Here is a 14120-nt window from a genome sequence, read left to right as displayed (position 1 = left end):
GGAATTTCCTCAGTTTTCCCTAATTGCTGCCCGCATTTTTTTAAAAACTGACATTTGTCTGCAGTTTTCAAAAGAAGGCACTTCTCTCCATCGCACAGAACACTCAACATTTCAACAAATACTGACAGTGACATAGTAAACCGTAGACTGATGTACCCCATGAACAAAAGGATCTTTGGTCTCAGAAATGCTGTAAAAGACTTTTCAAACTATAGTTTTGTAACTTCATTGCTGAAGCTGCATCCAAGACTTCAGTATTGTTCCCTTCCAGAACGTCTCTCATCCTGGACAGTACATACACATGCATCTGTTAGGTGATTCTTCTCTCACTGCCAACAACAAACTCCAATCTCTCCCTAACAACCGTTCTCAACTGTAACAAGGTTCTGAGATGGGTTTATACCCAAAACAATCAGGTCTTTTCTCCTTTTTGCTGACTGACCTGCTGTGTATTCTTTATTTTATTGATACTACTGTAATCAATGCTTTTTTTTTGCTTTAACTACACCATCCTACGTACTCTTCTTCCTCCTGCTTACATCGGCACAGTTTCCTACTCTAATTTGTTCTTTCCCTGGACCTTGAAGCTATGGAATTCTTTACCTCCTTCAGTCTTTCCTTTTTCCTACAATCTTCAGGCCTTTAAAACTGAAGGTGAGGTTCACCTAATTACCATTTCCTGATTTACCTTGTCTCCAATTTTATTTTTTCAATTAAAGCAATTATGAAAAGTGATAATGGAGATTTCACTGATCTCGCTGATAAAGCAGGACTAAGCTGCGAAGGTCTAATTCTGCTGCGAGGAATTAACGTTCATGTATTGCAACAGCAAACTCAACACAGCACAAAGCTAATGCAAAGTTGTTAACATTTCATTCCTATTTCTGTTTAAGACATAATTTAGGACCTTATTTGATTCTTACTATCTATCTCCTTTGCAGTCACATTCAAATATTGTTCAAAATATGAAGAGAGGACTAACCATAAGGACAGTGACGGTCCCAGTGGTCACTGTCTATTTTATGTTGTGATGATTGAAAGTGTTTGAAAGTATGATACATACATTACAATGTAGGAGGACAAATGAAAATTCAAATCTCAAATAACATTCACACAAAAGCTTCCTTCTGGGAATGTTGAGGATGGGGGTGAAGCTGGTCTTAGAAATATCTGCAAGTTGTGTAACACATCTCGGCTATCACTCAGTCATACCTCTGATGGCAGAAACGTTTGATAGCACTCCACTTTTTTGTAATGCTTTTAAAACAACTTGCTTCTGCGATTGATGTGTTGTAACAGTTAACTGCTTAAATTACATTCCCGTTGTACTTTTCTCTCCTGTACAAAAGGGTAGCTTACAACTCTTACCATGATAACTAGTAGTATATTCTGGAAATCATTGGGGAATCCCAGTGTGTAGGAGCAGTACAGTGCGTAATTCCCTTCCAGCAGCTAAAAGAAGAACAGTTCATATCAGTTTTGTAAAATAATCTGAAATACAAATCACAAATACATAATACAGAATAATATCCGAAACCCTGACTCTCAAGCAATACATTTCTTTGTGGGAAAGCTATAAATTAAAAATTGACCAACTTCCTGTCACTTTTTCCTCTTACTTCCTCATTTTAAAACTTTGAAATAATTTGATAGGCAAACCTTCAAACAAAATCACCATCTTTCACTGCAGTAATCTACAATGTTACAGTTGCGGTTATAGATACTCTGGGGGGGAGGTAGTGCCTCCTTTTGTACCTGCTCCTCATGCAGTATTGTAGGGGGATCTGGCTGGTTAGTAACTTTGATCAGTTTCAGCAGTTATGTATTTGAATTTGAATTTACTGCAACTGCAGGCTAGTTAAATGTGAATACCAAAGAATGCCGCTAATATAGGAGCACTAGCATCCAAATAACTGTTGGTGATATTTGTGTTGAATGCTTAACTTATTTATGAGATATTCCTGTGTCTACTAGATTAAGATAAATAGGATAGTGCCTGTTTTAAAATAGTGGACAGAAGAATGTCATACAAACCCATTGGCAAGAATAATTTCTAGGCTATTGCATTTTCCAACTCTATTCCCAATGAATTCCTGACCACCCCACTTCCCCCCTAGCTTCCATTCTAGCTGGCATTGTAAATTATCCTGTCTCCTCAGGCACTGTCTCCCTCCCTTTCAAAACTGCCATCATCAACCCTCTGCTCAAAAAGTCCGCCCGCAGCCCTCTGTCCTCGCTAACTATCACCTTATCTCCAAACTCCCTTTCCTCTCCAAGTTCTTGAACATGTTGTCACCGCTGCCTAGATCCATGCTCATCTCTTCTGTAAGTCTCTTTGAATCCCTGAAATCATGTTTCCACCCCTCCAGCTGCACAGAAACAGTCCTAACTAAAGTCACAAATGACATTTTCTGTGACTGTGACCAGAGTGTATTATCCCTCCTCATCCTCTTGGCCTTTCTGCACTCTTCAAAATGGTCAAACACACTGTCCTTCTCCAATACCTCTCCTCCGTCATCCAGCTCAGTGAGACTGCTCTTTCTTACCTATCTGATTGTAGCCAGAGCATCTCTAGCAGAAGCCTCTTTTCCTGCACTATCACCTCGGAAATCCCCCAAGAATCCATCCTTGGCCTCCTCCTCTTCCTCATCTACATGCTGCCCCTTGGCGACATTATCCACAGGTCTGCTTCCACATATATACCGATGACACACAACATACCTCTCTCAAACTGTCCATTGCCTCTGCACTATCAGACTTCTTGCCCGACATACCATCTCGGATGAGCCATAATTTCCTCCAGCTAAACATGGGTAGACCTAAGCTATAGTCTTTGGCCCTCCACATAAATGCCGTACCCTCACCCCGACTCCATCCCACCCCTTGGTCACTATCAGACCGAAACAGACTGTTTACAACCTCAGTGTCCTGTTTGGCCCCGAGCTGCATTTTTAACCCCATATCTCTCTATCACAAATACAGCACTAGCAGCCCTCCTATACTCCACTTGTGCCTCAACCAGCATTAACACCTAAATTACACAGGATCACATTCAGCAAGAACTATTTGGGATTTTTTGGACATTCTGTTTGAAAATACTGTTCTTACCATAAAAGCCAATGACGTAAACAGGAAGCCAATGATCAGCTTCACATAAGGTCCATGGCTCATGACGAGTTTCAATCCTTTCCAAAAGGAGAATGATTTCTGTGCCTTTCTGTTACATGGTTCTAGAGACAAAAATAAAAACTTAGAACTAAAAAGTTAAAACCAGTTGTACAGTGAAATTCTCTCCTATCTTATCAAGGTCTTACTGCAATGTTATAAGTTGTCTACTTTACTGCAGAGTGCTAGAATCCTCATATTATTAATTTCTCTTTACCTCCCTTCCTAGTTTCTACTCCTGTTTAGGTTCCCCAATAAGAAGGCAACTTGGTCCTTTGTCTATGCCATCTTGAAGCCAGGATGTTAAATGTTTGACAGAGGCTCAGGTTGAAGATGACATCCCACAGGGAAAGACTCAGATACCTACTTAGTACCTCCTCCTTGATGTCTAAGCTGAAACCAGGAATTCACTGCAAGACGGCTTATATGGATCTTTCCATTTTAGACGGAAGTGTCTAGAATGCCGTACACGCATAGTAGGTCAGCAGAATCCAAGCCATATGCAAGACCAGAGGTCAAAGCACAATATACAATTCTATTAAAGTTACATTTCTACACACTACCATGCCATTTTCCCCATCAATCAGCAATAATTTCCTGTTTTTGTAAGGTGCACTTTCTCTGTGATTTTTAAGTCTCCTGAACTATGCATTGCTCTTTGATGAGCAGGAAAGATTGGCAGGATGTGCTCATGCATGTTGACATCATTTGTGCCAATGATAAGACAGATGGCAAAGTCAGCATTCATCGACTTACTGATCAATTATCTTCCCTTTGGGGGAAGTCGTATTGTTCAACTCATCAGCTCCCCAGATAACCAAGAGGAAAAATGAAACTCAGTCAAAAAGTTTTGAAAAATTAATCCTTTACCAAAAGCTCAGCTGTTCTTCCTCACCCAAATGGATCAATTATATAGATATAAGTGATAGGAGAGTGAAAAAATCTGGTTTGGATAGAAATGGTAGAAGTAGCAGAAAAAAGCTACTGGATACCAAGAAATAAAGAATTTGCATTTATATAGCATATTTTATGACCTCAGGATGTCTCAAAGTGCTTCACAGTCAATGAAGTACTTTTGAATTATACTCATGTCACAGAGTAAATATAAGCCATTCTCCAATGAAAAAAACCATGACAATAATCAAGAGTAGAAATTGCAATTCACACTGTTCTCATGGAAATGCTTAAAGTACTCATACACAATGTCCTTCTGCGCTATTTTAAAACAGGTGTTAACCCATATTAAAATAGCTCACAGAATAATTTAGTATCTGTGTTAAACATTCATATGAACAGCTCTGATTGTAATTTCTATCCTAAAACAACTCACTTGCACTCTTATCCTAATACAACCCCCTCTTAGAATTACTGCACTAGACCCTGAAAACAATTTGTCCAGTTCTACAATATTAACAGCATTCTAATGAGAAATAAACGGGGATTAAAACTATGCAGAGAAAATGGTTTGGTATTTTGGAATTTTACAAACTGATGATGATATTGAAATTAGTTCTCTGATAAGATTAAATATAAAGCAAGTTCTACTGGTCTGCATGTTCCTTGTCACAAGAATCTCAGGAAATTAGCAGTTGGTCTTCTTGTGTCTTTCCCCTACCTTTGACAGAATGCTTATTTGATCTGTCCCAGGATCGGGAGGTAATGAGATTATCTATGTATGATCTTCTAGTTCAGGAGGAGTAAACAAGCTTAGATCAGTTGCCAAACACAATGCAATAACGTACATTGTGTGGAAATGCACCAAATCACTTGCCAGCAGTGTCATTTTGCGAAAATGATGCCTGGTTGTTCCTCTACCCATCAGCAATCCCCCATCAAACATACAGTATGCCAAATGCGTCCTCATGAAGACAATGCCTCTTTACACTAGTGCTGCCACCCGTCCAGTACTTTTTGTTAGCTGCCCTTATGTTTAACTCTTTGCACTCAGTTTGGGGTGACGGAAGGGAAATGGAAGCATTTCATTTCCTGCTCAATGCTGCCTCTAGACTGCCCAGCCAAGGTCAGCCATGCAGTGAATGTGGGGGAACAGTTTTACATTAACATTTTAGACTGAAATAACAGTACCTACACTGACTGTGGGTTAACAAATATTTGACTCAGCCTTTATTCAATAAGATTGAATAAATACTTGATTAAATATAAATATCCTTGCTTTGGTTAGTGTAATAAAACCGAAGCGTTCTTGGAGGTGATCACATTAACTGCTCTTTTTGAATCAAAATGCAAGTTGGATACAAATTCAGCAATTGCCCAAGTTCAAAGCCACATCACAACATAGTTACATGGGCTCTTATTGTGGAACCTTGTGTGCCCAAAAACAGTAATCAACGCCTCCAACTTCTCACCCTTCCACACCTCATTCACATACAGTTATTATCTATTTTCCTATTTACATCACCTGCTGCTGGATGAAGAAGAAAATTAGCAGCCAAAGTAGGAGAAAACCAGCTGTGAGGGGTTGTGAGCAAACTAGAGGGCAGGAAAGCAGAGGCCATAATGTTCTCCTACCCGCTGGCTCGGAAAACTGGTCCTAAACAATGAAAGTTTGGTAACACTGGCAGGAAGACATTTGTTTTGTTCTAACTACACCTATTTTGATATTGATTTAGACATGAAGAAGTGAATTGGCCACAGGTATTTTTTGCGCCTCCCACGAGACAACTTTGCTAGGGGTGGGGTGGGTGATACATGAGGTTGCACCAGGCTCTTTGGGCCTGCTGGTCTTTTCTCACCCTTCTTTACAAGTGGCTTCTATTACTGAAGAAGTCAAGAGCACTGCCTATTTGTTTAATCTTTTGTACCGGAAGGCTGTTACTTTTTTTAAACCAATAGTTACTTTGTGATTTCCCTTTAAAGTCAAAGACTGTTGACCAATTAAAAACAGCGAGGAATTAAAAAGAGCCATGTGAGGAGAAACTTTTTATGCTTCCTTGATCAAATACAACTCAAGTATCAGAAGGTGAACAGTTTGTGTTTGTTTTAGGAGGTTATAGAACTTCATGTACTTTTTCAAAGAATTCAAAAGGACCGTTTCACCCTAGCCCTGTGTAAAGAATCTGAAGGGTTACTGAATGCAAGCTGATGAGAGTTTTTTTTTAAGTGCTCGTTTTCAACCTTGTGGAACGCGAAAGATTGCACTCTAACTTTGAATTACGCATGTAATATAAGCTCTGTCTCAAGGTAGTATATGTGAATGGAATACTGAACATGCTACAGCAGGATCAGTTTATTAACATGCTGGCAGAGCTATATCTTGGCAATTATGAATGACCAATCTTTGTGTTTACTGTGTTAGGGGTCATTTCAGCACAAGGCTAAGCTCAGCAGTAAAAGAGCCCATCACTGGAATAATCTAAACCTCGATATCCTTCATTTATTTCCATCACTGGACTTCTTTGGAATATTTTACTTCTTAAAAGTAAACATAGTTTAAAACTAACAATGGCAGTCAGGCCTGTAGCAGAAGAAAAGACACACGATGAGAACTGGCTGGACTGGCTCCCTGGCCCCAATGCAATGAATTCAAATTCTTGTCCTCGTTTACAAATCCCTCTAAAGCCTCACCATGCCCTATCTCTATAACCTCCTCAAGCCTCACGTTCTAGCCTGCTTTTCTAACTCTGGCCTCTCGTACATTGATCCACCTCCATTTTGGCACTACAGTTGAATTCTCTTCCTAAAACTCTCCAATTTTCTGCCTCTCTCAAACGCCTCTTTAAAACCTACTTCTTTGATAATGCCTCCAGTCAGTTCCACAAAATCTTTTACTAACACTTGGCATCTCTACATGTCTCTGTGAAGCACCTTGACACATTTTTTGTTGTGTGTTGCTGACTTATCCAAACATGCTGACAAGGTTTCAGGACAGGACTTGTTTAATCTTTAACACCTCTCTAAAGTTGATCAGACTTGGATTGGAGGGGGTGGGGGGGGGGGGGAAGGGTGGTGGTGCTGCACTTTGTGCATAGCAGAACGGGCTACCGCATGGGAGAAGTCAGGCAGGGTAGAAAAGAGAGACTGTTTGGAGTGGGGGAAGAAGTGAAAGGGAGAAAGAAAGGAAAGCCCCATAAAAAAGAGAGAAGGAAAGATAGAGAGAAAAAGAGAAAAGAGAAAGAAGCTTTGAATTTTCTTTGGAAGAATACAGTTCTTGAAAATTACATAATATTGGTCTCACTGAATTATTCCTGGATGCTTTTTATGAGGCAAAGTCAGATGACTTGCAAACCTATACTTAACTAGTAACCATTTATAATATGGTCACTGTGACAGGTGAGTTTTATATATGAATTTGGAATGTCAAGTGCTTACTATTAAATGCAGCACAATTTCACTTTGGAAACATAAATGTAAAAATCGACTAGTTTTTTTTTTAATGTAGCTTGACTGTCTATTATAACACATTTAAAAACAGACAGAGCTTACCTGCTCTTTCCTGGACTCCAGCAAACAAAATTATGGTGCACAGAATATACACCCCACCAATGATTCCGGCTGCCATCATGTAGGCACTTTTCTGTACAAAGAGAAAAAAAATTACTGCTTATCCAGAAGCTAAATATAAATTCGCAAATGACAAAGCCTATTTTATACATATAGAAATCCGATATTGAGTGTGGATTGCCCTCTGGAAAACATAGCTGAGACACATTGGTCCTAATTTTAACTCCACCGGCCTGGTGGAAACCAACCCGAGGAGGGCGGGGGGTAGTTAAAATGAGGGCAGAAACTTACCCCCTCTAATCCCGCTGTCTTTCTGCCATGTCCCGATGTTAACCTGCTCTTTTGAGCAAGTGAGAGGGACACCCACAGGAAAGCAGCGGGGTCCTGTTTAAATATATAGATTGGGGCCCGATGACTACATTGGGACCCAATCTGCTATTTTAGTTGGAGGCCCGAGAGGAGGGGCAGTGACGTCTTCCCCATCAGGCCAGACCTGCTGGGATGGGGACCATGAGCAAGAAAAGGCCCAGGCAGGTAAGTCTTAGGAACATTTTATTTAGGTGTCCTTGTGGGCCAGGAGGAGCAGAGTGCTCCTCTGGGCTCCACATGGAAGCCTTAGGCCTCCCTTGCCAATGGGCTCCCCCACCCTCCGATCACGATCAGAGCCCCCCCCACCCCCCCCCCCACCCCATCCATTTGACTGCTGGGGACTGACGCTGCGGGTCTCTGCCTGCGGCCTCTGCCAGCAGCCTTCTGCCCGTCCGCTGGTCTGGTAGTGGATCTGGCCAAGTTCGGGTGGGTTTTTGAGATCGGTCAGGCCTCCATGTTCCCGGACTCCCCAAGTTCTCCGTCCGCTTCGGAGCTCGTGTGCACTGTACCCACCCCCTCTCCCCTTTAAAATCAGGGCCATTGTTTGAGTAAAGCCATGTGAGAGGAGCTCTGGATAGATGTAGCTATTGTCTTGGGACAGAATCTATCATAGTGGTTATCAAGCTTTTCTGTGTGTGAGCATCCCCTAGAAGTATTAACACGCCCACTTCTGGAAAACAATTATCAGCCACCCAGAGGAAAACTATGCTATCAGACAGAAAACACAACTTGTTGGTGCACAGCAACAGAAATATCGTACTAGTATTTCAACAAAGTCTGATGACTGCAGGGGCTCCTAGAATGCCCTCAGACCAGTTTGAAAACCTTTGCTCTGTCACCAAACCTCCCCACAAATTTTTAACATGAAATTGGATTTTTCTAGATCTACCGTTAAAAATTGGAGACATGAATACGTACCAGCTGGGTAATGGAAGTGTTGGGATTGTACTGTGTACTGTTGACATCAATTGTGGATATTGAAGTGTTAATGCTATTTTCATGAATGCATGGAGCATCAGCTCCACCTACAATTTGGCCTTGTATTGCTGTTCCTAATACTGTACCCAGCACCTCCACAGTCATACCTGCAACGGGAAGGTGGAAAAATCACTAACTTTACAGGAACCCACCTTCAAATACCTAGAAATGGAGAAACTGAGAGGTTATCTGCTCAAAATTCCCTCAGGATCACGAGGCTAATACCCTGTGGAAAAAAGTGACCAGTAGGTATCTGGGGTCTGATGTCGGTCTGGTACATTCCAAGTGCTAGTCACCAAAAATAACAACATTTTTCTGTTTGAATCGCAGATATTCCTCATTTTCTTTACAATCCAGTAAAACAGATGCTCCAATCAGTCTCTTGTTAGACAAACTAAAATCAGTGTTAAAATCCCACTAAGAAAATGGAAAAGGCTTACTTACGATAAGCTGTAGCAGAATCCCTTTCCTTTTGGTCTGTGCTTATGAACATTGTAAGTGCAGAGTAGGGTACATGGAAGCACTAAGAAAAAATGGAAAATTTTATTTGCAAACAGGGGCATTTTTTTTAAAAAAAGCTTTTTATCTTTGAAATTTTGAAGTTACACTGCAGCATGTACAACATGCGAGGGGGATAAAAAGCCAAAATACAAATAAAGATGAACTACAGTAACATAAAAAGTATAGCACAGAACATTGCAACAATAAAAAATTTAAGTACAAGCTTCTAACAGTCAAACACTTGAGGTAACATTAAACTAATCTACAGTAATGTCAAAAGATCATATAAACTAAGGGGAGGTATTGTGCTGAGAGTCTCAACAAGGAGAACCACAAGAGGCCTAGTCAGGCCTGATATTGATTTAAAAGAAACACATTTTAAATGATATGAATCAAATGACAAGAATTTGCTGCATGCCAGATATATTGCATTGAATTTCATGTTTCTGCTGGTGCTGCACTCCACGATCCTTACTCAGGAATAACACATGTCTGTGTATATGCTAGGTTTAGCACAGCAGCATAGAGGGATTGCAGGCTGCTTAGCTAGTCCCAGCTATTAGTGGAGTATCGTATTAAATGTGCAACTTAGACCTTGCATGGAGAATCTATTCTCCATGAGAGGGGTTGGGGGGAAAAGAAAGATGAACAAAAATTACGAGTGCTGAGACTGGCACCAACTTTACATTAACCAAAGGTGTTGCTGGCATTCTTAAAATCACTGACAGGAGCTTTCTGCAAGTCAAAGCAATGCAGCTAGCCCAGGTAACAGATCCATTTTTGGAGAACACAGACCAACAGGGCCTCTTCACTATCTGAAAAATTTATCCTGGACCTTGCAAACTGAAGGACATTGGAATAATAGGAAACATTGTTCACACATTAGAAGCACTGAATTTCATGAATTTCCATCAAGAGAAGTGTCATTCCCCCCCCAAAAAAAGCATGGTGCCAGCCCAACCCAAAGATAACACGTGATCAGCCAATCCAAGCAGATGAAAAGGGATGTTTACAGACTTATATTCATGGACACAAATTATGTTACAGCAGGTGATGTTGTTGAATTAACTCAGAGAACTAGGTTAGTATTTCTGGCATCAGTTAAGGAATGACTCTTATACTGAATGCTATATTATTGGACTGGATCAATTTCAGCTTCATAAAAGCCAAACTTTGGGCTCTAAAAACTGAATCAAACCAAATGCCCTCCCTAATTAAATATGCACCTCTATGTGTTGAGTGACCTTTATCGGTTGGATGAAAATTGAGATACTTTTAGCTGCATATTTTATAGTTTAAAAAAAACTTATCCAGGCCTGGTAGCAGAGGGGCCTGGAATTAATTAATTAAAACAAATTTTTTCCATCCTATATGTGTCACTGGATCATCATGTAACAAAGGCAGCCTCCCTTATTAAGTACTTACTGTTTGCAGTGTTTGAAACAAGCAGTAGACGATCAAGTACCAAAAGGTTTTTCCAACCTCGGATATATTTCCATCTGGTACATACCACAGGAGAAAGTAAGAGGCTATTGCGAATGGTGTAGAGCAAACGATCCTGGAAAATCAAAAAGTAAACCCAATTTTTATTTTTTTTTTCTGTGCCACAACCTCTGTTCTATTGTACTCATTTTCCCCGTTACTCGCCCTATTTCTGTGTGGTGTGTTCACAATGCATTGTGCAAACCTGGTCTAAGCTACAATCATCCAATACCAGGCACCAGCAACATCAAGTGTTTCTGACTGCAGAAACCAAGATTAAATTCACATGGATTAGACAACAGTTAATAGCACCAGATAATCTACAAGTTAATGCAGTGCCACACTCTGTTTGAAATTGGGTTTGCAAACTTCTGATTGCTAAATCTTTAACTTCCAAATGGGTAAAATGGATCCTGATCCTTCCAGAGGGTGTTGTCTTTTCTTTTAATTTGTAGTGGACAAATACACTATCCAGCTATCCACATCAGTTGGAGTGACAGCAGACACAATAATGAACGGATCAGTTTTGCCACAGTACCATGTTGTGCTTGGCAAGTGGGCTCAGGATGCAGTGGGCATTTCATTGCAATATAATGTTTTATTGAAATAAAAAGCAGAAGATTCTGGGAACACTCAGCAGGCCAGGCAGCATCTGTAGAGAGAGGAAGGTCAGGTTTATGTTTCAGGTCGATGATCATTCATCAGAACTGGGAGATGTTACAGATGAACAGCTCATGAGGAGGAACTGAGCCGGGGAAAAGGGGGCGGGTTAAAAAGAATGGTCTGTGATTAGCTAGAGGACAGGAGATGATTAAATGACAATGGTGTGACAAAAGGAGCCAATAATGAGAGAAATTATTTGTTGACTTTTTTTTAAAAAAAGATACTAGTTAGATCACACCAACTTCAAATATCTTCAGCGTTGGCTATATTTGGTTAGACAAAGGTAAACAATTTATAAAAAGAAATGTATAACTTTACAAGACATGGTGATTATGTTGATTTCAATAATTATTGTTAAATATATCCCTTGCCATTGGCCCTTCCCATCAAGTGACTGGCGATACCCCTCAGTACGGCTGCAATTGCTCCCGTCAGATGACGTGAGCATCGTTCCACTTTTTTTTTTAAGAAAGAAGACAGCCACATCAAGCACCAGAACAGCTGGCAAACACAAAAATAGCCGCCACTACGACAGCTGTGCTGGGTGAGTTACTGCCTGTAACAAGAGTGCTGAGTTAAGCAGGTTCATGAACTGCTCGAGCTTCACTCACGAGTCAGGAGGAGATCTGCATTTCTGTGAAATGTATATTAACACACGCACCAATCCAACAGTTATTTTATATTTAGCAAATAAATTATATGTTGTTTCAAGAAACGGTCTTCTATAAACTTATGCTTGTCTCAAGTTTTCTTCTTATTTCCATGCAGCCTATTTCAACAGCAACCCCAGTTTGGATTTCTCCACTGCCACAGCTGTGAACGTAAATTCATGCTCACTTCAGAAGAGAAATAGTATTAAACACATTGGCAGTAACTACATTTCCTGTGGGCAATATGTTCTGTATTAAAATTTAATGTGGGTGAGACACCAATAAATTTGCAACAGGTTAATTAATAAACAATTCAATTTAAGTGTAAGAATTCAAACATTATGGGCTTGATTTTTGCACCCGCGATCGGGTGCGTTCGTGGCGGGGGGGGCTGCGAAAATCGGGGATTCCCGGGACGGGTCGGGAGCCCGGCTCCAACCCGCCCCATTTCCGGGTTCCCCACTGACGTGCTCACATGTGCGCGCAGCCCCCGAATGTGGGACTCCCGCCGGCAATTAAAGCCAGTGGGGTGCCACTTAAAGTACTTGAACAGGTACTTCAGGTTGTTTATAGACCTGATTGACCTGTTATTTTAGCAGGGATGGGATTTTGCAACTGACTGAGACTGTTTCCCGTACGGGGGGAAACACTCCCAGTTCAAATGGACGTGTTGCAGCCATCAGCCTGTGGCAGCTGCAAAGGTCCATTTAACAGGTTGGGGGGGCGGGGGGAGAGACCCTCACTCATTGCAGGAGGCCATTCTGTCACTTTGGACAAAGTTTGGCCTCCACTACCCTCCTCCTAATAATAAAATTCACCAACTTGCACACTTACCCCGGTGTCGAGACACATTTACCTATCTTGCGGACCCCCTCAAACGTACATCTTCCAGATGGGGGCCGCCGTAGCTGCAGTCATGACCTCCTCGGAGGGCGAACATCATCACCAGCCTCGCCGTCTACCTCTGACACGTGGAGCTCCACAACACAGTGCTGTGACACATCCACCTGCACAGCAGGAGGGAGGGCAACCGCAGAGAGAGATGCTTCGCAGAGGGCACTACCCTCGCCACAGGGTCCACAGACCAAGGCTCAGCTTCCTGGACCTCTCAGAGCAGCAGTGCACACAGAGGCTCAGAGTCACTCGACATGTAGTCGTGGATATCTGCAGCTTCCTTCATGCCGAGCTGCTCCTGGCTGGCCCGAGCACCATCTTCTTACTTGTCGCTGTCAAAGTCACCACTGCCCTCAACAGCTTCTCCTCCGCATCCTTCCAGGGTGCCACCGGGGACATCGCCGACGTCTCTCAGTCGTTTGCACAAAAGAGCCCTGCAAATACACCTACACCCACTCTGCAGTGACACAATGGGTGGCATCAGTTGTGGGTCATCATAGTGATCCTCAGGAAAGGGCATTATTGCACAAACCAGACAAGATTCGCAAAGACGTGACAGTAGTGGTGCCAATATAATATGTAATGTGAGTTGATCAGAAATTAAATAAGTAAAAACCACGACAAACCCTCAAACACCCATGTGCATCCCCTTCATGCTCACGACATGTTTGCCTTACGCTTCCCACTGCACATATGTGATGCATGCCCTGTGGCTGCAGCACAGGTAGTGGCAGGTTGAGTGAGGCTGACTGTGAAATAGATGCATGAGAGGGTGAGTATGAGATAGAGCCATGAGATTGTATGAGGATTGGGTTGAGTGGTAGTGGTGGGATGAGTACTGGCGAGGTGAGTAAGTGCAGGTAAGATGAGGATGAGGTTTGAGTGGGTGTGAGGGGTGATGTGACAGAGTAGTGTTGGCAGCGCAGAAGGAGATGTGGGGTGGGGGCGGTGATGTGG

General features: G+C 41.8%; 2 protein-coding genes across 3 annotated transcripts in view; one reads left to right on the top strand and one right to left on the bottom strand.

Annotated features, from left to right (window-relative positions):
• Nucleotides 1–14120, bottom strand: part of mfsd2ab (MFSD2 lysolipid transporter A, lysophospholipid b) — a 119303-nt gene that overhangs the window by 10174 nt on the left and 95009 nt on the right. For both annotated transcript variants that reach the window (XM_068006614.1, XM_068006613.1), the window contains 6 exons: nucleotides 10900–11032; nucleotides 9418–9496; nucleotides 8914–9080; nucleotides 7609–7699; nucleotides 3109–3230; nucleotides 1369–1452 (listed from right to left, as the gene is read on the bottom strand). In XM_068006614.1, coding sequence (XP_067862715.1) covers nucleotides 1369–1452; nucleotides 3109–3230; nucleotides 7609–7699; nucleotides 8914–9080; nucleotides 9418–9496; nucleotides 10900–11032 — 676 coding nt within the window. The remainder of the gene's footprint in view (nucleotides 1–1368; nucleotides 1453–3108; nucleotides 3231–7608; nucleotides 7700–8913; nucleotides 9081–9417; nucleotides 9497–10899; nucleotides 11033–14120) is intronic.
• The window catches only part of LOC137342605 (polyadenylate-binding protein 4-like), a 378766-nt gene that overhangs the window by 352747 nt on the left and 11899 nt on the right, over nucleotides 1–14120 (top strand). The gene's annotated exons all lie outside the window — the stretch shown is intronic.

Source organism: Heptranchias perlo, chromosome 26, assembly GCF_035084215.1.
Source record: "Heptranchias perlo isolate sHepPer1 chromosome 26, sHepPer1.hap1, whole genome shotgun sequence".
NCBI classification, from domain to species: domain Eukaryota; kingdom Metazoa; phylum Chordata; class Chondrichthyes; order Hexanchiformes; family Hexanchidae; genus Heptranchias; species Heptranchias perlo.
The sequence above is the reverse complement of the archived record's forward strand: the minus strand, read 5'-3'. Positions and strand labels throughout refer to the sequence as shown.